Source organism: Nothoprocta perdicaria, unplaced genomic scaffold (assembly GCF_003342845.1).
Source record: "Nothoprocta perdicaria isolate Ctin4 unplaced genomic scaffold, notPer1 scaffold_41, whole genome shotgun sequence".
Lineage (NCBI taxonomy): Eukaryota > Metazoa > Chordata > Aves > Tinamiformes > Tinamidae > Nothoprocta > Nothoprocta perdicaria.
Genome location: NW_020455655.1, coordinates 3,283,099 through 3,306,770, shown reverse-complemented (window position 1 = coordinate 3,306,770; position 23,672 = coordinate 3,283,099). Strand labels below are relative to the sequence as shown.

General features: G+C 36.6%; 1 protein-coding gene across 2 annotated transcripts in view; it reads right to left on the bottom strand.

Moving 5' to 3' along the window:
• Positions 1-4,081: 4,081 nt before the first annotated feature.
• Positions 4,082-23,672, bottom strand: part of SLC12A1 (solute carrier family 12 member 1) — a 43,851-nt gene continuing 24,260 nt past the window's right edge. For both annotated transcript variants that reach the window (XM_026045753.1, XM_026045754.1), the window contains exons 15-26: positions 23,558-23,657; positions 23,360-23,471; positions 19,857-19,997; positions 17,866-17,972; positions 16,957-17,039; positions 14,606-14,749; positions 12,109-12,240; positions 11,767-11,878; positions 10,116-10,202; positions 7,967-8,102; positions 5,290-5,357; positions 4,082-4,217 (exon numbers count right to left, since the gene is read on the bottom strand). In XM_026045753.1, the coding sequence (XP_025901538.1) occupies positions 4,082-4,217; positions 5,290-5,357; positions 7,967-8,102; positions 10,116-10,202; positions 11,767-11,878; positions 12,109-12,240; positions 14,606-14,749; positions 16,957-17,039; positions 17,866-17,972; positions 19,857-19,997; positions 23,360-23,471; positions 23,558-23,657 (1,358 nt within the window). The remainder of the gene's footprint in view (positions 4,218-5,289; positions 5,358-7,966; positions 8,103-10,115; positions 10,203-11,766; positions 11,879-12,108; positions 12,241-14,605; positions 14,750-16,956; positions 17,040-17,865; positions 17,973-19,856; positions 19,998-23,359; positions 23,472-23,557; positions 23,658-23,672) is intronic.

Genomic DNA, 23,672 nt, shown 5'->3' with positions numbered 1-23,672 from the left:
TTTTTTTTTTTTTTTTTTTTTTAAGTGTATTTTACGAATTTGTTAAGAGCTAGCTACAAACCCAAGTTGATTTGATTTTTTAGTTATATTAATGCCTAATTACATTTTTATGCAGAAAACTATCTTTTTTAGTTTATTAATATCTAATTATAAATTATGCTCTTTTTACACAGATCTTAAAAAGATTACAACTATATCCTACTCTGTGCTGTCGAAAAGGACTACTCTTCTAAATGGCTTGAGCCCTATTACAAATTCATTCTTCACCCAACAAAAACCAGCTTCTACTGCATATACCAGGTAAAAAATACCAAAACAAGCACACACACRCAAGATCAAGAGAGCAAAAGAATGAAAGCTAGTGGACAATTAATAAAGAATGTGGACAATTAATAAGCTGGGTGGAAAATGGAGTTTTCTTTGAACTTTAAATTTTGGATGGCCAATAAACATTCATTGGAAGCTTTCTATAGTATGTACTATTTATATTATAAATACCCACTCCCCCCTTTTTTTCTTTTCCTCTCACAGTCTCACTTGGAACAGCTGTCTGTCTCACAGTGTTTCAGCTTAATCTGGTAATTTAAAAGGCTGCTCTAGGGGTGTTTCTTTGCAATAAGTCTTTATATTTGATCTTGTGTTTTACCATTCAGCTACATGGGGGCTGGAGAATTTTGCCACTGCTTTTTACTTGGTTCCAAAACAACCTTAATGCTATATTTTGTCATTTGGGAATTAAGCTTCGTCTTCTCTGATGAAAGTTGAGTGGTGGTATAGCTGTGGATTAATGCTCTTAACTGTGGAGCCAATAATAGGTAAGAATGTGCAGCTCTTTTCCCCATATCTGCAATTCAGTGCTAATTACTTCATCGACTACCATACCACATGAAGCAGACTAGAAAAAGAGAGAAGTGCTGAGGTTTCCTTAAAATGAAGGACAGCTTTCTTGTTTTGCCTAGCCAGAAGTTTTTCAAAATGGTAATATAAGTTGGCACAGTAAAATAGTGGAGAAGCTMTCTGGGCATGGAGTCTGATAGTGGCAAATTCTTTGCAGGGACGCTCGAGCCGTTGTAGCTGCTTTATCTTGAATGTGATGCCTTTTGGGTTAGGTAGATCTTCAGGCTGTTGGGTTGCTCCTTGAGTCAATCTGTGCTCTGTTGGAAAGCTGGCAAATGGCACGCTGGAAGAGTGCTGGTTTTGAGCCAATACCACCGCTAAGCAGTGTGCCTTAGGGTTGGTAATCGGGAAGAATGACTGGCCTCTGGTCAAAGAAAAAGTTTGGGTAAATAGATTCCCTGAACTGTACCAAAATGCTTTTGCAAGCACCTCTACACTTATGAAGGTAAGGCAAGATTCACTGGTGCACTAATGGATCGTTTTAACAGGCTCTTAAGCACAAGCTTAGCTATGCAAAATGTGAGATGGCTAGAGTTTTGAAGAAAATCTTCTTTGTCCCTGCTTTTGTGTCTGCTTCGTAACAGCAGTATTTTCTCACTTTAATGACCCTTGGTCCCCTTATCTATGCTTATTTTTGTTGTGGCTGATGCAGTCAATTCTCAGTTATAACCTGCAGAGTCGGTAGTGACATATGCTCAAAAGGTGCTAGACAGTTTTAGAGCTGTGCTTTTTCTGAAGATGTCAAACTTGTAATTAGAATTCAGTTACTAACACAGTGATTAAAATTCAGCAGTTGTTTATGCATAATGTATGTAAAAGGAGAAGTGTCTGTTGCACAGTGGAAGAGGAGATAGGTGGACTAATGAAATTTTGCAGCTGAAGTTAAAAATTGAGAGTTCATAATTGGCATGCTCTCCAAATTAGTTGTGCACACGTTTTATCTCCTGTTCCTTACTATGATTTATAGAAGCTCTAAGGGAATCTGCTGTGTTCAAATTACTTTTGAATTTATGGAAATACTGTTTTGCTTTCAGATGTTAGGCATTAATGTGTTTAGAGCTTGTGCTGCTGGTTGTAAACTCCAAATATAGATCCCATATAAATTACAGTAACTCATCATTTAGAAATGTGCCTTTCATGAGGATTCATTGCAGCAATGCCTATGATGTGCTTGCGAGAGAAAAGTGTAAATAGCATTTAAAATGCCAATGATAGTTAGTATTTTACATTTTCTCTTTTCAGGTTGGTGTGGGTCCCTAAAGTAATTTTGAGACAATCATACTYGTAGGCTGAGAACAATAGAATTTGAGCATGTTTAGGAAAAACATCCTCACTGCTGTATGTTCATTTATAACTTTAGGTGCATAATTCAGGAGTTGAGTGAAAATTGATAATAGTCCCAGTTCCTTCCATGTATTGTGATGAGAGGCACCTACAGATGGCCTGGTTAGAGCCTCCCTGAAAGACTCTCTTGTTCCACTGACTGGGTAGCACTTGCACTGTGTTCTTGTTTGGAGTCTCAAGCAAGATGGAAGTTCCATAGAGACAGGAGGATTTAGCAGCATGGACTGTACACAGCTCACAACACTGTTAGAATAGAGGTTTCCTGTTTTTGAAGCAGTGCGGGAGTCCTAGTATATCTAGGAAACCCATGTGTCTGTATCTTGCAGTTACTCATCCTTCAACCTTGTTGTAAATGAAGAATGAAAGAAGAATATTATAATAAATACCCATATTTTATTATATTCCTTTAAATAGATGGAAAAAACATTAGGTTATTGGGCTGTATTACCATGTTCTGCTGAATTGCTGCTGTTGAACTTGGAAAAACAAGAGTATAAAATATTCTGTGTTGTTTTGGAGAAGAGTAATTCTCATAATTTAAGCAAAGTAATGTGAGATATGCTTTCAATATTTCGTTAGATTTGGGGTCACTTGCCTTTACTAGAGCTTAATTTTTAGTTAGTTTCTCTGATTACTTGCAGAGCTTCAGTGATTAAACTAATTATAACCCTTAATGATCTCTCACTTAAATAACACACATGCGATAAATGTTCTCCATTAAAAAGATATGTTGCTTTTATTGGTAGCTGAAATAATACAGTACTATAACATTGCAGGATACAGAATAGAAAAATTGCACATCTTAGTGGATTTCCTTTATTTCAAATTGGTGTATTACAAATATTAGTCTAAGAGAAATGGGAAATAATCTGTATAAATTAGAAAAAAAAAGGCATGCAACCTGACTAAACATCAAGTTTATTATATTTTGTAATCACTTATATGAATCACTATTTTTAACACATGTATATATATAAAACCTCAATTTATAATTTCAGGTTATATCAATGTACAACATTTGTAGCAAAAATTGTCAGAATATTAGTATTTCACTGATTTTTTTCCTTGAAATTTACTTACTGAGTTTAATTATTACAATCATACATTTAATTCCACTCTGTACTAGAGATTGAAAATTCATTATTAACTCTTCTCTCATAGAATCTTTATTTTTATTATACAGAACTTTTCTGTTTGTCAGATTAGTAAGCATTTGAATAAACATAAATTAGGAATATAATTTTGATAAAAGCGTATGCTTTTAGCATAGATGGTGATTTGGCATTGCTATAATTAAACAGCACTGCAAGTATTCTGCTTGTATTACATCTAAGGTTTTGAATGGATAGATACCATGCAGGTGTTTTTCTCTCAAATGGGTAAAATGTATCTTAATCCTCTTCTACGTCTAGTAAGAAATCTGGCAAGGCAGGATGAATGAAATACTTAGAGATTTCATGCTTTTTGTATTGTGGCTGTTGTTTTTTGCTTTCTAAGCTAAATGTTGAAAGGATTTTTAGATTGCATAAAATGTAGTGCATTTTTTAGATCATATAAAATGTGTGTGGTTTCTTGTTTGTGACTTCTAAAGTACTGTCAGGCTTGTGAGACACAGGATACCTGGTTTTTCTTCTTTTGCCTGTACTGGTGTATGAGGGGCAAGTAGAGGCCAATCACACTTTCTTGTGTAACTCCCCATTGTGTTCTGCCTTGGATTTTTGAAAAATCTGTTACTAGATCAAATTCTGGATCTGTTTTGGATACGTGTGTCCTTAAARCATTGTCATTAAAACGCATGTGTTGAAATCAGGCCTGGGATACTCTACGTTCATAAATCTCACTAAGAATAGAAAGTCAGTACATTTTTGTGGTTGCCCCTAACCATTAAGACTGGAGGGAGGTTCTTTGAGAGAATTTCTAGCCAAGCCATATATAGGTGGTCAGACACTACTGCTTTTCTTGCCACTGGAAGACTCCTGTTCCAAGAGAAAGAGAAATAAAATTACTATTATAAACAGAGTGGTACCCCTTATAATATATGTTTCACTAAATATTAAGTAGAAAACATCAACTGTTTGTGTACCAGACTAAATATTTTTGATTAGGCTACATGACTATTAATCTGGTAAAATACAAAGGTACCATTAGGCCTTAACCTTGCAAAGTCTTGGTCACCTGGCTAATGCCATTAACATGATTAATGCACTGTAATCCGTAGAGCCCTTGTGATAGTAACCTTAAATAGGTAAAGAAGCATTTTTAGGTTCAGGACCATAAACCTCATGGATAAAACAGTAAAAAACAGAGAAGAAAAATATAGCACATGCAAAATTAGGCAGTCCGTGAGCTCGTTTCTTCATATATAATTACTGCAAGATGAGAGTTTTACACGCTGCTTCAGTTTGCTGTAAACATTACGTGATAATCTGATCTTTGTAGACTGAGGTAATAGAATTGGAGAGGTTTATCTGAGCAGCACAAATACTGATTTATTCAGGTTGGATATGAGAAATACGGCTCTATCAAAAAATTGATTCTGAAAATGATTTCATGAGTTTTTGTTTTGTTTCTTGGTGACTGATTTTTTCTTTATGTGGTTGCATTATCCTCATTCAGTTTTACATATTCAAGTTCATTTGGCTAAACACTCAATGATGTGTAAACAAAAAGAATCCTTTCTCTAACTTTGATTTTTTTTTTTTAATAGTTACATGAAATGAAAGGAAAATGTGGGRGTTTGGCAGGTGAGTAAGCAGGCATAATACAAAATTTAGAGCTGGATGTGTAAATGTTTTCAACACATTTTCATGTGTAGAACTTTGCTTTAAGCTATGAAGAACTATTAGGTAAGATTCATATTCAGTACAGTCCAGAGAACCATCAGTGCAGATTTACCTCCTCAAAAGATGCTTAAATTAGGTTATTTTTTTCTCTCAAGGACAAGGTTATTTTTGCTCTCTGAAAACAAGGCTTTCTGCTGGTCTTTCCAGAAATCTCTACATGCAAGAGATGATTTCTCTGAGCTAAAATCAAAATTTTGTAACTTACAGGACAATCAGGTTAGCAGCCCTGGAGTGTTCTTGTAAGAGTTCGTTCAAACGGACTTGTCGGTAACTCTGTTTTTAAACCGAAACCAAAAAGAGCAGTTAGATCAGCAGTCAGTCCTACTTAGCCTACCCTGTATCCACAAGCCTTTCTGCGGCTGTTCTGGCACCCCTGGAAGCCAGGAACACTCTGTGGACCGAAGTGATAGAGACAGCAAAACACGAGGCTGTCTAGAGCCTGTGGCTTATTCAGTGTTGTTGTTACCTGAGGACCAGAGTTGTTGACAGCTGTGTAAGATTTCCTGGGAATGGAGGTATTGGCACAGGGCCAGGCCTGGGTCAGACTTATTTTTCCAGTGTTTATTGTCTGTGGAGTATAGTGGCTTGGGAGCTGCTTGCTAATTCTTGTGCTATCTGTTGATGGCAGTTAATACATTTATCTAATTTGGTGGTGTCCAGCTGCTGTGCCACTAGGGCTGTACTGCAGTATGTAAATAGCCACCTTGCCACCCAGCAGAAATTCTTCTCTTAATGAAAAGTCAAGGAGGTCTCCATGTATTACAAAGTAAATGAATTAGCTGCTTTATATATAATCTGCTTATATGGGCTGTTATGATTTGTATAAATGTCAGTTACTTTGAGATTCAGTCAAGATTACTTACAGTCCTGCTCAGCCACTCCAAACTTTAAAAATGTAACACGAGTCACAGAGAACAAAAGAGCAGGACAGAGTAGCATGCAGTTTGCAGCATGGGTTATAGCTGTGTGCCAGATTGTGTACATTTACTAGAGAAGGAAAAAAGCTGTCATTTTCCCAGTCAGACTTTTAAGGCGTTTTCTTTCTTTACAGAAGATCTTGCTAAATTTTAACCCTGTGTTATATAAGTATGAATCCTCGTAATTTTTTGAGTTATCTCATGAGACTCACCCTATAACATCACCCTTCTGATGGTGCCACTTAATTTCTCTTGACTTYTAAATGTGTTCTAGTGGAGTCTGCCAAGTTCCTAGAATGACTTAGTACTGAGGAGGGATGCACCTTTCTGGGCATGTAATAAAATAAAATAATAAAATGGTGGGATATTTTTGGGATGGGTGGTTTATTGGAGGGGGTTTTGATTTTTTTTTTTTTTTTTATTGTGTTAATTTTGTTGTGCTTATTGGTCGTATTTATTGGAGTTTGTTGTTTGTTTGTKTGTTTTTCTTCCCCCTGCTTCTTCAATTGTGGATGTGGACTAGACCAAGCTAAAGATGTATTTATTTCCTTTTATATCCTTGCTACTTTTGTACATGAGTGTGTATATCYGGTTGTATGTTTTCATGTTATTTTATGCTGGGATGTTATAAGTAATCTTGTTCTCAGATTTTGATGATTTATGTTAAAAAGTGATTTGAGTTGGGTGCCTTCAGCTGTGCACCCTACCTTTCTGTTGGCTATTAAATCTGTAGAAAGCTTGATGTAGTGAGTTGTCAGTCTGTTTCATGGCTGCTGGAGTTTGTGGCATGGTGTTATCTCAAATCACCATTAATATCAGCTTATGTTAATATGGYAGGCTGTAACCTCTGGCACTTCAGAGCTTTGACTCAATCCTTACTGTACCGAGGCAGTTACCAGCACCATAAAGTAGAGATAACTACTAAAGTAGACATAACTACACAGTCACTGTACTTGGGTTAATCCAACAGAAACCATAAATTAGAACCATAACCGTAATTAAAACCATAAAAGTCTCTAGATTAATTCTCTGTGACTTGCAGGACTTGTGTCTTCAGGGCAGCACTGTGGGAATGGTTCTCAGTATTGCATGGGGACTGGCCTGATAAGGCCTTCACTGTTCCACTGAAAAGGCAGATTGCAAGAAAACTAAAGAGAAACCTGRGCTCTAATTCATCCTGTGGATCAGGCAACATCAACCTCAGAGTGCCTCCAAACTGCAGGTTGAGTTTTTACACTGTAGGCAGGTTCAGACTTAGCTCTGCCTTCAGAGTAAGAATCTGTTAAATCCCTGCTTTGGATAAATTCAGAGAGGCRATCATAGGGTCTGGATTCATCTCTAAATTTCCCAAAGTAGTGAATATTGGAACTGTAGTTGCACTTTTAGATACCAAAATTTGTTTTTTATCTTGAAATATAGATCCAAGCTCTTGAACTTGCTGTTGCAGCTAAAATTCTCCATTATTTCATTCCATTTAGCAATCCTTTAGTGTTTTCCTAGCATATGTTTATTATTGCATAAAAAAWTGTTCAGAGGTGCATGGATGGATAAGTCCAAGCCTCCCTTTTAAAGGTTTCAAGTTCTAAAACAGTGAAGCAATTTAATAAAGCAGAATAGAGCAAGCTCAGTGCAGTGATCTGTAGCTTCTTATAGAGCTATGTTTATCTGTCTCTGAATGTGGGGTGAGCTTTTTCTCATCGCTGGAAAATGACACAAAAATGCATATAGAGTGAGGTCATACACAGTGCTGAATAATGCAGTCATACTACACCTATGGAGTATTTACAATAAAAATCCTGTTTCTGAATAACAGATATGTTCATTTCTGAATATCAGGTATGTTCATACGTGTCACCTGTGTCTAAATCTGTATCYGGTATTCCACAGTTCCTTACTAATTGCTTCAAACATATAGTCTACATCGTAAGAAAAGGAATGAGTGTGAAAAGGTAGGCAAGGCATTACCTTCTCCTTGAATGCTTCCAGCTCTGCATCTGTAATTTTCCATGGAGTCTCTCGCTTTAATTTCTCAGCAGTTGTTATATCTTTGCAGCTTTCATGGAGGCGATATGGTTCAATCATCTCTTCAAAGAATTTCCAGCTGAAACGGGAATTACAAAGGAGATCTTACTCCAGGATATAAACTTAGTATTTCAGAGAGATTCTGTGTATGGCAGGCCCTGTTGAGTACAGAACTGTAACTGAAAAACATGCAAAATCTTTCTCTGTTCTGAGCTGTATTGTGCCCTAGGTTGTGTCTGTGCCACTTTACTATGTTGAGGTGACATGAGGGTAGAGGCAGCATTTGGCYGATTACAGTTGTGGGAAGTTTGCTTTAGCTCTTTGTATTGATAGGTGTCTGGAAAGGGAAGCTGGAGCCTGGGGTACTGGTCAGACTTTGCTGTGTGGCCAGCAAGTCAGGAGCAGGGTTAAAAATARAGATATGCAGCCTTTTGCATTGCTGTTGCAAAGTTGCCAGCTTCCTGCATTTTCAGTGCCTGTTTCCATATGTAAGATAGCAATAATCTGCTTAGTGAAATAAATATATGCCATCTGGGAGAAAACAGAGTGGTCTGGCAAGTGTCTGGTCACAATATTCACTTGTTCTGACAGTGCTGATGTGGCAAATGTGCTTGCTTTTTATGTTAATGCCAAATGCAAACTCTGTTCTGATTTTTAATGCCTGCGCGTTTCTTTCAGCTGTTTGCATTGTGAAATACTTGCTTAGTACTAGGGAAGAAAAAAGGAATGAATCATATTTTGTGCAATTCTTTGTATAACTGAAAATATTAACTGAGGAATCAAAAGCAGATTAATAAAAATGTGGGCTTCAGCTATTTGCAGGTATATATAATAACATTTGTGTTAAATTGTATCTCCTAGTGAAAAATCTCCAACACATTATAGAAGTGCCAGTGAATCTATTGCTGGCCTTACAGAGTTACAAGGGAGGAACAGAGCACCAGTGGGACTAAAGAGTAGCCAGTGGTTGCACTGCTGTGCTGAAGAAGCCTTTTGACTGTGGTACCTGCAGCTATTGAATGAGATGGGGTAGAGGATGATACAGAAGCMTATAGCAAAGCAAGAACATGTCCAGCAGGTCTTTAAGAATAAGAGCTATTGCTCTCTGTGAATTGCATGAGGATTCAGCTGCTCCCAGATCCAAGTGCTACATACTTTTCTGTAAATAAAGCAGAAATGGTCTATTTCTGTGTTTTTGAAACCARGTAATCTTGGAGATTTTGAATAATAGGAAGTGCCTACATTGCACAGAAACAGAAATCCAGAGATGAGGGCATGTTTCTCACTCAKGTTAGCAAAAGAGAGAAGGTACATTTGCCTGCCACACAGGGCTACTTTACAGTAGATTTTGAAACAAGAGCCTTTTGCGCCATGTGTGTGGAAGATATTACTTAAAGGAATAACTTCAAAATACAAATCCTAAAAGCAAGGAGGAAACTGTGAAGGTCAGACTTCAATATGCTGTGAAAAGCAAAATGTTTAATAGTGGCATGGATCTGAAAGTRTATTATGTGCTTGGAGATGGAGTACTATATTAGTTCCTCACTAGGAGCATTTTTTCTATAAATAAGTTAACTTTTAAAAATATGCATTTGAGCTTTCATTAGATTTGAGTGGTAGGAGAGTGCTCAAATATTGCTCTCATGGAGAAGTGGGCATGTGTTGGGCCTGAAAAATGTTAAGTTTCTAAATGTCTGGTGCGATAAAACCCAGAAGAGCAAGTTGGCTGAGTTAGCAGGTCTGTGAAAGAACAGTAGCTGAACAGTATGGTGAAATGAAGGCTATTGCTACCTAAATTGATATTAAAAGCCATCATATAATGATGTCCATAAAATTTATGACTCCTAACTGTGGTGTCTAATTAGTCTTTATATGAAAATTAAATCTTATCATTCCAATACAAAGGAAAGACTACCAATTGTTCAGACCCTTTGAACTGTGCCTAAAAAAAATCCCTGCTTAAATTCTTGAAAAATAATTGCAATGAAATTACTGTATTGTTATCTTTTTTCTGTCTTTTTTTTTTAATGATTAACATAAGCTGCTGATAAAGRGCTGCTGCTAGATGATAAATTTTGGTAATGTTTCTTACCTCTCCTTGCTGGGCTTCATATTGATATCACAAACAATATTAATGTCAGCAAATTTTATCCTGAATTTACTTAGGAGTGAAGCCATCCTGAAAACAACAGATATCATTTCATCACTATCTGTTGGTGTGCCTTGAATCAAAGAGCACTTATAAATGAGTTAAGATATCAAATGCAATTCTGTCATTAACTATATGACAAATTACTTCAAATGCTTTAGTTAATTTTTCACTTTCCAATTACACCACCAGATTGCTGCAGTATAAGTCATTTAACGGAGGATCAGTGAAACCACAAAAAAAAAAAAAAAAAAATTGACAGAGGGCATGGTGTTTATTTGATCAAAAGTACTTTGATCAAATATTTGCTAAGGCTTGAAATATGAAGGAATGTGTTAAATGTATGAAAATACTATGGGACAGAACTTCCCAACACTTAATGAAGGTTTCTGTGGTTACATAAATGTTATGCACAGATTATGTACACTGATAGTGTGTGCATTGGAGAAAATTAGATCCAGAAAGTCCAGGGGTAATATGCAACATTTTTCTTTTCATGTACGAATTTATATTAGTTCAGTTTTATGTGTGAACCTGTATATATAATTTTTCCAAGCTTTACTCTTAACCAGTGGTCAGAAGGAATGCTTTAGAGTTTTGTGCTCAGATTGCAGACGGTTAGGTCAGTTCTGCATTTGTTTGAAGTATGGTTGGAATTTGTGKTTTTTTTTGGTATGTAAACTCTGTAATTTGGAAAGATCAGAAACTTCCTAGGAGCAAACTATAATAGAAAATCATTTTTGTTTATGACCTGAAAATTAATTAGAATGCATTTTTTTATAAATCCTGAAGTCTGATGCACAACAGTGTGCATCAACTCTGTTTTATGTGAAAGCACAAGTTCACAAGAGCTTCCCTGAGGAAAACTGTGAAGCGTTATATTGTAATCCTCTTGGTATGGGCTAAATTCTAATTCCCGTCTTTGCACCCTTCTTGAGTATTTTCCACTGAAGTTTAATTAGATATGTTGTTTTTGACTTATTGCATAGTTAAGCGGTTCCTGAGTGCCATACAAAGCTGCCTGCGTTTCCACAGGGTTTTGGAAGAAAAGTTCCTACATATATATATATTGATGATGATAATGAGCTTTTAGTAGCACTTCTTTTTTTTTTTTTTAAAGTCAAATAATGATTAAGAAATAAAGACTTCAGGAAAGGTAAGTAAAAAACAACTTGGTCTTAAATTATTTAAAGTTTATCAGTGTTAATCACATTTATATGGGTTTTCTGTCTAATGGTATGTGCATCTGAAGCTTCATGTGCAGTTTTATTTTCTGTTAACTGGGCAGTCTTGTGTAAATCCCATAAAACTAATGGTATTTTCATTAAAGACTACAGAGCCTTCTTCTCAGAGAAGGGAATATGAGCTATTAATGAGAAAATTTGTTGAATATGAACTTCCTATGCTAATAACCATTTACACTGATCCTTGAAGGCCATGCTATGAGTTCAGCACTTTTACGAAGTATGTTTTTTTAATGCTGTTCACAGTACAAGCTAATTGTGCAGAGAATTCCCAGCATTCTGCTATGCATGCCTTATATTCAACTTCAATTCAAACTCTTTAAACAGTAAGTGAAAATAATTATATTTACACCAGTTTTTCTTCTTCAATCCTATTGACTTTTCCTCCAGTAAAGATCCTTAATTTGCAACTTTTCCACTTCTTCCTGATAGTTAGAATGTAAGGAATTAGGATTGTTAGACCTGAAAAAAAAATACAACATTACAGGGAGATTAAATAAGTGCAATGCTTGGTAATAACAAAACAAGAAAACTCCATCCTTCACATGTGCAACATAGAGTATTAATTTTATCTTCAAATATTTGTCATGTATATAGATAACTACATAATCTGAATGCCAATGGTTTTATGCAAATTGCTAAGTACATTTTTTGCATTTAATAGCACAGAAGTCTTTAAATGAGTTCCTTACCTCCATCATCAAACAGCCACCAAACATCAATTGTACCTTTTCCTTGCTTCTTTTTAAATTGAGTACTGGCTTCTAGCAGCTTCTGGTTGAATTCACCCACATGCATTGACTGTGTTGTGTTAATGGTGCTCTCTGCAAGGAGGAAAAAGAAAAATATGAGGAGTCACTAAAAGTGAAGCAACAGGGAAACAGGGGGAGCATAAAGCATCAAGAAAATTCTCCCCAATTCCCTGTTCCCACATTTTGGGGATGTGAGGAGGATTACATTCCCAGATAACAAATAATGGAGTAAAGACTAATGAAATGTTGTTTACTCTTACTATATTTGCCTCTTACTTAGGAGGAAACAATATGTTTATGAGTTTACCTATATCACATTAAAAAAAATRGAGAATTTCCATAACCTGGCAGGTTTGTGTGATATTCACCATTTTTAATTGTATTGAATTAATTAAAACCTTAAATCTGTAAACAGTTCTATATGTGGTTAAATTTATTTACAGGAGCCAGATTAGCTGATATGTTTAAAATTCAGCAGGTATGTAAATATTTGCTTTAAGGCCTCTATYTTAGGTATAATTTTAAACAAGATATTGAAGGTGCAGGGCCTGACTTGTTTCTGCCTTTTTTTTTATGCACTGAATCTGCAAAACTTCCTGTACAGATACAGTGGACCTGTAATACACCAGTATACTCAATTTCAACAGGAACCAAAGCTCGTGAGCTTATGTAATACTGTGTCATTAATTGTATTATATATGGAAGAGTTACGTCATATCCATTCTCTGGATCTTAGTAATGAATTTAGAATTCACTGAAACAAAAGAAACCCAACCGTAAGCATCTGATAGAATTTTTTTTTCTTTAAGAAGTAAATGTCAATTTATGTTTATATTTTACAACAGATAGGCTTGTAAAGAATACAAAAGTCCCTAAAATGTGCCTTGTGGCAGGGAAAGCTGATGAGGTACAGAGAGAACACAAGTGCGGTTAAAGTAGAAGACAGAAAACATAAGCAGATGTGGCAGCTGCCCTGTGCTTGGGAGGGTCTTTGTGCTAACTGAAAATGTGCTTTGCTTCTTGCTATTTGCTTGACTGGCTTTAAAATGTACATTCTTGCCAATGTGCTAACAGTATCATCTTCCATTCCATCTTTTGAAGCCTGTGGCTTTATTACTGCTTTTCTTTCAATGATTTCAAAGAGACAGTGTCAGAGCAGTGTTTAAAGTGTAGCAGACAGGCTTCTCTAGAGGTTTTGCTCTGATCTGCTAGGTTCTGAAAATGCTTTGTTCARTTTTCCAGTATTCCTAGAGTGCAAGCAAGATGGTTTGAAAACAGTTACTGGCTCTTCTCTGCAGTCCTAGCATCTCTGCTGGACGATACTGCAGCTCTGGGGAGGATGAATGTGTAAGCAAAATGGATATTTATTCCATTACAGGAATAAATGTCAGGAATATTTATTAATATCATCTGTCTCATATATGGAGCTGAAATGTGCAATATGTATTTCCTTTATGCCTTTCTGAACTAAGTCGAAAGGGTAGTTGAAGCAGGAATGCACTTTTTTTTCTGGTATTTGTTATAAAAATATATTCTACTGAAACCTGCAAAAATGAACTGAAGTCTCCCAAGTAAAGAATAACATTTATGTTTCCAGTCTGTAGATCTTCTTGATACCTGTGGGAATTGTATGCACAGCTAGATGTAATAGACTCTGCAGGTGAAAATTCTGGAAGTATTTGTCTGCATACAAACRTGGCTTCAGGTGGGTCATCATCATTATAGCCTAGCAACCTTTAACTCCATGTATACTTCTATGTCACTTCACTATATGAATGTGTAATTTTTATTCCATCACCTGTATGTTTAGTATCTTTAGGTTATATGCTAATTATTTTACAGCAAGCTGTATATGTATTTAGTACTTTTACTCTTTTTAATGRAATCATGCTTAGAACCTAGAGCTGTGTTACTACTTTTACTTAATTTCAAGCGTCTGGATTTTGTTTGTTTGTATGAATGTTAAATAAAGTGAGATTGATTGTTCCCTGAGCATTGTATCCTCATTGTATCCTCAGGATGTATAYGTCCTGATACATTATTTTAAAGGAGATGAGGGAGAAAGCCTGCATATAAAARTGGAAATGCCCTATATATGAATAAAAGACTTTTTCTGTGTCCATCTAATGTAAATAACCACATGCTATTTTTGACAAACAGATTTCAGAATAAGAGCAGGATTGCGAATCTCAGCTAACAAATGAGAGGAAATAATTCTGTCATACACAGCAGAATCTTCTACCAGCAGAGGACACTCGCTCTATGCTGCATTACAAATTCCTGGTCAGCTAAGGCAGGGATGCACAGGGTTAGCTCCTGTTCCAGAGGCTTTTGTGTAGCTCTGGGACTTTGGCTCAGAGTCAGAAGCCAGTTTGTGTATCGGTGAAAGTATGATGAATCAAAGTGTTGGGGAAAGAGTTCTTATTTTGGCACTTACCCTTTTTTGTTTCTTGCTTTGAGATGCTCAACTTGGTCGCTTTTCTCAAGAATCCACAGAAACCAGGTTTTCCTTCTTCAAATTCATTATCTTTAATGGCAGCTTCTAGTGCCAATCTTTCTTGCTCCAGCTTCTCTAATTCTTCTGTATGTTGGGAAGAAAAGAAGGGAGCTGGTGACACATCACTTGCTATTTTAAACTCAGTCAGTTATTGAAATAATGATGATGTTGTAATTGCTGTTGTGGCACTTAGTACGCAATGTAAAACTGCTGGGAGAAAAACTTCTAAATGCTTTTTTGTTAAAAACTGCTAGATAAAAAGCAGCAATGGCATGTTCTAAAGTGCTGGTCCAGCTGCTATGGGACTTCCCTTTTCTTAGATCAGATGGGGAAGAATTACTGTATTTTATAGTTATATCAGATTTTACTTTTTTTTTTTCCCAAGTGTATGAAAACACTTCAGGAAATCTACTTTCCTAAACCAAGAAGCTGATCTATTAAGCTCTTTCCTTAGGGCACCTGCTGCTACCTTTGAAGTCTGTGACATCTGCTCTTTGACATCCATTGGCAGTGTACCAGACCTTTAATTTATGAGCCAAGGACATTATTTTCTTGACTGTTGTTTCTTGCTTTCTGGACTTTGTAATTCTCAAATACATAAGGACACTGAATATATGATCAGTKTCTATGCAGAATTATTTTAGTGCTTTTTAATTTTTTTTCAGTATTTGCTACAAAGACATAAGATTTAGCTAAACAGTTCTGCAAATTCACCAACACAAATGAGCAAATCTCGGCAATGTTAGCTTTTTCCTGAGGAAAAAAAGGGACCATATGTTATTAAGGAATAGATCAAACTTTGCAATTAATTAGTGTAATTAATACCGCTGAAACCTTTATTGGAAAGGAATATTTTATTTGAGACATGGACTAAGAGTGAGGTAAATTCATTTAGGAAATTGTGTTTAAAAACAAACAAAAACACCCCCAAAAAAACCCCACTCATTTGCTCTCCWTTAGTCCTGTTGGCACTAAACTAATATTGTATCTTGGAATCCAGATTGACAAACAGGTTCTTCTGATAGTTAGAGATGAGCCACTAAATAGCTTTTCAAAACCAAAATTCCAGTTTCTCTCTTCAGCAGTACAATGACCCTTCCATGTGTCAGAGAGATTCTGACTTTATATAGCATGCAAAGAAGGAGGCATTTCTCCTTGCGGTAACACCAGGGGGTAAAAAAGGCAGGCATCAGTTTGAATTTTTTCTTAAATCCATATGGTATTGCACTATAGTTCTCCATGCAAATCAAGCAATCGGGGAGCTTGCCAGGTAAATATTCAGTGACCCTTATTTTAAAGGAGTTTCTGAAGTCTTTTAATCCTAAAAGTGATTTGTTTGGCGGGGGGGTTACTCCGTCTTATCATCCATCTTTAATGAGAAGTTAATTTTGGTTTCAATTAGTTGCACAAGGCACTTAGGTTCTTTCTAGGTGTTCTCCCTGACAGACCTGAGAGCAGCCGGTGCCTCCTGGATGAACCAGGAGGCAAATTTACAGCAGGCGGCAGCAAAGAGTCACCGTTCTTCTTTGTTATTACTGCTTATGCTCCTTGTCTATAGATTTCATGCTATTCATTTATAATATATAAAGAAGTCTCTTTARAAACGGGGGACATGGGACCTAAGATGTAATCTCCAGGCTTAGGTTGATCTCTCTCATCAAGTGCTCAAACTTAAAGGAAAGTAGGAAAATTATCCTACTGAAGAACTTAAAACTCCCATCAGAACAATTATTATGTGGAGTCATTCCCTTCCCAGGGTCCCTGGGACACCTGTGTCCTCACGAGGGAAAGAAAAAACAAAGGCAATGGTTGTATGTAGGTTTCAGAAGCCCATTGTTCAGGTGCAGTCACCTGAATGCCTTTCCCTTTTCATCAACGAGAGCACATGTCCCTGGTGTCATGATGTGCACTGTTGTGGTATGGTAGAAGATTTAGTCTTCCCTTTGGCCTAGGAACTATGCCAGATACCACAATATATTTCCAAGAGATCATTTGGAATCTTCTTCCTGAGAGGAGAGTAGTCTTTTTTAGCCATTTTCCGTTTTATCTCTTTCAGATATTTTAGCTGGTATCTGAAATTTTGTATATCCATTTCATTACTTCTTCAAGAAAAAAAGAGATTGCATATTGACTTCTAGCTTCTCAACGCTTTACATTTAATTTAATTTCTTTGATCCCAGAATCTCTGAAGAAGACAGGGTGCATTTGCAAACATGGATAGAAAAACAGATGGATAAGCATGCAACCAGTATGTGTATTAAATACAATTCCATTAGTGAGCTGCTACATACCTTGAACCTGGAGGACTTGCGATATATCAAATCCTTGGCTAATTCTGACGATAATCATGCCAAGCTCAAAATCAAATGTATCACTGAAAAGGAGAAGATTAATCACTAAAAGATGAATTGAGAAGATGGCAAAAGTGTTAGTGCTTACTGGCGGGTGGTATTGCCATGTATGGGGCTGCTCCTGGTAAAATTATAGGAGGATTAAGCAAAGTTATACCAACTTTGTTTTACTGTAGAGGAAGAGGTGCCTTTTTGCATAGGGAACAAATAGACTATCAGTGAAACGGATCTTCMTTTTTGTGGCAGTGTTTTAAGAAACAGGTTGCCATTCTACCTTCTCTGAGAAGATAAAAAGTTGGTATGAATTTGTTCTTCTTTAACACGCTGTGGCTTTGCAGGCAGATTTTCAACAAGAATCCGAGAAACCTGTTTTTAAGAGACTCTTTTCTAGCTAAATCCCAACCCACAGAGCTGCTGAGCCTTAGGCACCCACGACATCTTAAGAAAGATTCTTGCTCTATCCCATTCACTTAAAAGAAGAATTCCATGATGTGCTCATATTCCCTAAGTATGTACATTAGGGTTGTTTTTCTCTGTGCTTCTGCCTGCAAAGAATGAGAAAATACAGTTCTGCGAAGGCACTGCTGACAGCAGAGTACCTCCTTTATGTAGCATTTCAAGTCACTTGAGAGCTCTGACAGTGCCAGATGTTTGCTGAGCACATCTTGCTAGGTGTGTGAAGCCAAGGAGGCTTTTTTAATGTGTAGAAACTTCTGCTATAGAGCTAACCCTTGTGAATCTATATCTCTAGATATTTTCTTATTTAGTTTCTGTATATCATATTGTGCATGGAAATGCTATCATCAAGTCTAAGGGGAGTGAAAAGAATCATGCTGAACTGTGACTTACTGTATAACGCCCACATAGTTCTCAACTTGCACAGCTGTAGCATTTCTCCAGTCCTTCTTAAATCCRATCACCAAGGTATTTGGTTTCATTCTCCCCAAGCCTGAGGCCTAACAATATTAAAACACTGCTTGATAAGGTTCACACACATGCTTTTACTGTAAATGAGAAATAATGGCAAAAGATAACTGAAGTAATGTTCTGGAGACACTTGCAATGAGATTGCGTTTCATGAATGTCCTTCATGCCCATACCCAAGCAGAAAGTGGAAAGATTAGCTCTAAATCATCCCAACTATAAATGATTTTTAGAGGAAAGAAATGTAGTTTTGCTAAATTAGCATTCATTTGTATTACTTATGACAGGCTCTCATTAAAATGGCTCAATAACTTGAAATCGAGAGAATTCACTGTTGTTTGTATGCTTATACTAATATWATAACATAAAGTTCTTATCAGATTTAGTATACTCAATAGATTAGCTGTGTCTGAAGTCTCTTAAAAATAAAAGTAGAGAATGTGGAATGGATACCCTTTTAGGAATAACTTTTTGCCTTTACTTTAGAACTGATTGTTGTTCTGATTGTTGTATTYTTTCCAAAATATTATCTAAAACTATCTGAGCATACTTTAAAGATAAATTACAGCTTATAACACTTAGAAAATATAAAGAGCTTGTTAAGGTGTTAGATCCAGAATGGAATGTGGAAACTAGAACCTTAACTAAAAGGTAAGGGTTATCAGATCTGAATTCAATAAACCTAATTTTCATAGAAAGATTAATCTTCAGTGTCTTAGGAATCATGAGGAGGAAACTCAGAAGTACATAGCTTGTCAAGTTGTTACACAATTTGCAAATTTTTACTACTAGCAAAAGGAAATGGATAAGAACTTTTGGATCTTTATATATATATATATATATATACATATACATATATATATACACACACACACACATATATAAAATGTATGGGGTTTTTTCCTGATAGGGAAATGTACCGTGTGCATCCACATGTTATATATTGAAATGAATAGCTGTTCAGCAAAAGAATAGAAATGTTTTTAGTGCATTATAGTGATGATTATCCTCTCATCTGCTGAGAGGCAGCTCTTTGTGGTCCACTGATAATKTTAAGGCAGTAATGGAAAAGAAGAGATCATTGGAGTATAATAGTTTTCAAAAACATGAGAAGGAGCTCCCACTGAGGYAGTATGTGAGCCTAGGGTGAAGTAGCCTTGTCAGGCTTTAATGAAACAAAGGGATYTTTTTAATATTTTGTTTTGCTAAACTGGACTGTTCATTTAGCAATCATTCTAGGAGCYCTGGTATGCTACTGGTAGGTGACTGTTACCCATCTAATATCTTAGTTTGCACTAATGTCTTTTCAACAGTGAATATTGTGCCAAGAGTGGGACATTTCTCTATACTTTGTTTTGGCATGTTTAAGTATTCAAATATGTGTGAGAGGTAAATGTGAAATATGGAAACAGTATCTCTGTGTGACTATTAAGGCCATCTTAAATGGACTGCTGGAAATGATCTACTGTATCGTGATATTAATAGAAAAATTCTGATGATGTTTTTTATTTAAATGGCCTTCTGTCTGCAAAAATATGGGCTTCATATTTTTTCAATTTTCAATTAATGCAAAATTATTCTCAATTATTTAATATCAAGCACTAGGTTTAATTTGAAGCATACCAGTATTGGCTGCACAGACTTTCATGTGTTGTCCTATAGATCCCTGTCTTCAATAATAGGCTCTTATTCATTTAGATGAGAAGCAGTCTGCCTTGTYTGATAATCCTAAAGTCCAGAACCAGATCAGCTTATGAAACAATCTACAGTATAAATGTATGTACCCACAGGATGCCCCTCTCTCTGACATTTTCCATTTACAAGTAGGACTTCTTAGCAGGTAAACAGTAATGCTTTACATAGAGGGATTCTTTGATGTAACACTCTTCTGTGTGTTCTATAAACAAAAAGCTTACTTGAAGGAGACTTTTGACTCCATCTCTGAAGCTGTCAGCTGCCACTGCTGCATAAAAGGCTTTTCTTTTGTTCTTTGTCAGCCAGGCCTGCTTTTTTGCCATGCCACTGTTCATCTCCTTAACACATAGCTTGCGCGGTCCCTGCATGATACAGTAAAATATTATTAAGAAATCTTTGTATTATACATCACACAGTGATTTTGAAGGAGTTACCTTGGCTGGTGTGGGAGTGAAGGGAGAGAGTTAGAAAAGTACGTTCCCAAAAAGAGTCCATAGAGATTCAACCCTTTGAAAAGAACCATGCTGCTAACATAATTCATATTCTGTTCAAGAGGGCTGAGGCTGTTAATGCTACTTAAATATAGTGATTCTGACAGCAAGAAGGACTACTCTGGATTGTAACACCTTAGAAAAATATCTAAGCTATGATGAAGCACCTCAGAGTGAATAAATAAACTCCCTCCCTGACTTGACTATGTAAGTAAGGCTTAAGCTACTATCTAATAATAATAAGTAAAGAAAAAAAAAAAAAGTTGTTTCGGTATATTTAAAGGCACATTTTTTTTTGTCACCAAGTCTTTTCATTGGTCATCTGACAACTTAATTAGACAAAATTAAGATTCTAAATCTGTATGTGGAAAGCCCAGGGCAGATGATGCACTGATTTTTATAGGAGGGCATGAGATGGAATGAGACCTCCCCCAAAAGGTCTGTTTCTGGAGACATCACTAGTTACTATAACTACAGGCTCATGCTCATGCCTATTCACATTTTGAAAACTGGCATTCAGCAGATATAGGTGCTTCTGTGACAAAGCAGTAAATGACCACATTGGGATAAAAAGCAGTTTAGACACATGTTTAACACATCAAATTCACTGAAAGCAGTGTTGCTCTGAATTTCTTTCCAGGCAGCTGGAATGCGCTGGAATGTATGTGCTGGACATGTTGATGAAAAGCTATTAGTAAGAAGACATGGAGGCTTCAATTCACCCTTTAGAAAGATTGAGATAAAATTGGGAAGCAGGCATCTGGAATTTAATTGATATCAAAGGTCCATGCTCTTAAGTTTCTGAAGTTGAAGCTTGCTAAGCCTGCTTTATTTCCTTTTACGTTGTCTTTTATGAAGCAGAATTTGAAGTTCACATCTTCTGCAACCAAAGTGAATCTCAGAGAGTGGCTTGGGAGGTCTCGGACTCTGTTTCTAGAGTGTTACTGGGCTGGACTGGTAGTCTTCACTTTCCAGGGAAGATTGGAAGACAGAAGTGTAAATCCCTGGGAGCTTCTCCAACAATATCAGAAACTGGATGTTCCAAAAGGAGSCAGTTGGCTCGGCAGCACTTGGAGTCCAACAAGTAAGTTTCCATGTGCCTGGCTGTGCTAGTGGTAACAGTCTGGTTTGTTATAAGCAAGTGGTTTAGTTTGCTGCGTGATTTCATTTCATGCAGAAGTCATTCCTTTGTTTGTGTTCTCCTTTTTTCTTTTTACTTTTTGCTTTTTCCTTTTTTTTTTCTTTCTTTACCTCGTGTTTTTGAAGATGCTGGCAAGTGCAAGCGGTTGCTTTGGCTCCAAAGGAACAGATAACTAGAAGATTCAGTAAACACTTCATACAGTATAAAATCAGGAAAACTTGGTAGACTTGTGCTCAGGAGATTGTATTTCAAAACTTAAAAACTTTCTCTTCTGAAGTCAATATATAGTAGCTTCTGCTAAGCTAAGGAACTGGTTAAAAAATTGCTGAGGGAGACTTRATTTTTTTTCTATAGCCAATACTGGAAGTCTAGAATTTATTTCCTTTTCAAGAACACTGTAAAACAACAAATCGAAAGAAATTCTCTCCAAAATGAAATATATAGGAGGGATCACTTAATTTAAAATCCATTTCTAAAAGATGTTTTTCCATATAAAATGAAAACATCCTTCTCAGAACCTTTCAACCTTACTGAAATTCTTTTGGCTTCCTGGAAGAAAATAGAATGCACTATGTATTTATATAGGCAAAGAAATAACCACAGTATATTTACTTTCAGTGAATTAGCATTTTCTTATGGGGGAGGAAAAAAAAAGCCGTCGATAACATTTCCAGTTAGTTCCATATATATATTATTTAAAAAAAAAAAAAAAAGGCATTGAGAGAAAAGATACGAAATAATCTGGTAGATTTTGCATGTCATGTTTTTATTTGAACATTTTAATTATGATGGAGAAAGACAACAGTGATTTTTGATCTGATCAAAAGTATGCTGGATTGATGCTAGCTCAGACATTGTCCCTTACATATGTTTCTTAGGTCTTTACAGCTGTTTGTGTGAGGATACAGGAAATACGGATGCGAGAGGCTGCATGATCTTTCTTTACGATGCAGCAGATCAAGCTGCATTCTGGGGTGATGGTAAATTCACTGGTGCTTGCTTGGTTTTAATGGTTTAAGTTAAGAATAGTTTGATCCTGATAGTTGGAAGAATAGTGTGRAGACTTGGCTGGGGCTGAACAATATGTTGAATGGGCTGAACAATAATGTTGAAGTTCCTTTGTAGCTATATCCTGTTTTAAAAAACCAGAAAGAGYCTAGCACTTCTCTTCCCCCCAAGGAGAGTCTCCAAGGATACAGTTTCACGGCTGGCTTGCACTGTGCAACTTGGCCTGTCCAGCCATCCTTTTGTACGCATCCCTACTCATCCTTTTGTAGTCAAGTTAATGTTTGTGCAGTTGTGCAATGAGTCTAGTGAATTTGCAGACTGGATGGAAAGTAGCCTTGCAAGAAATATTTTTATGTGAAGGCAGGGAGCGAGAGCAAAATTGCTCTTCTGGTAACTTGGGCTGCTTGAGGCAACATTGAACTAAAGTCTTAGAGACATACAAATTTTAAACCATCTTTATGTTCAGTTGCAGCTTTTATTTCTCATCTCTGAACTACACTTCACCACTTTCCCAGAAAGTTTCTTTGTCTGCTYTGGGAAAAGGAAGGTACTGTTTCTGGCACTGTGTCCCAAAACTTTATGCATAGCTTGTAGCCTGTCAGCCTTTGAGACAGAACACATTGGGTGTTACGTTTATGTCTAAGTGGGATTGCTTGTTTGTTAGGGCATATGTTGTAGGCTGTTCTTCAACATGGTGCCTGGGTGTAGGCATGGTGCCTCATGCTGTACTCTTGAAAATACTCTGCCTCCCTCATTTTATTCAGCCTCAATGTGACCATTTTAAAAAAAATCTTCCTTTGTAATGCTTTCTTTTTTCAAATTTTTATCATTTGTCGCTCCATCTACTGTGAACTCTGAAATGCATCTCAATGAGGCGCCTACCAGCAGGCTGTGAATCAGGTGGTGGCTTTCTTGTCAAACCTTATAACAAAATTCATTCTTAATGCAAATCTCTTTCATGGTCTGCACAGGAGCTGGTCAGCACAAGCGGGCACATAGTGTGCCAGGTGAGAGTGGAAAATATGATGGAAATCTGCAGCACCCACTGGGGCTGCGGATTGAGGTTTAGAGGAGTTGGCCTTACCATATACACTTCACAGCAGATGCAGAGGCCGTTGTTCTTTGTGAAAGTATGTGTGATATCCAGCAGAGCGGGCCTGGTCATGGGAGCTCCTGTTAATACTATGCACTGGGGTCTGTTAGAAGGAAAAAAAAGGTTACATATAATTAGATATTACATTTATTCTGAAAAAGCCATCTTGTTGTTTGCTGGATATCTTACCTGAAGTTTTTCACGTGGTCTTCCACCGTAGTTAATGCCAGTGCACTGTCTAAGGCATTAATATAGTAAAGAGCCTGTGCAGAAGAGCCCCAGTTTACTTCTGCATACAATAAAG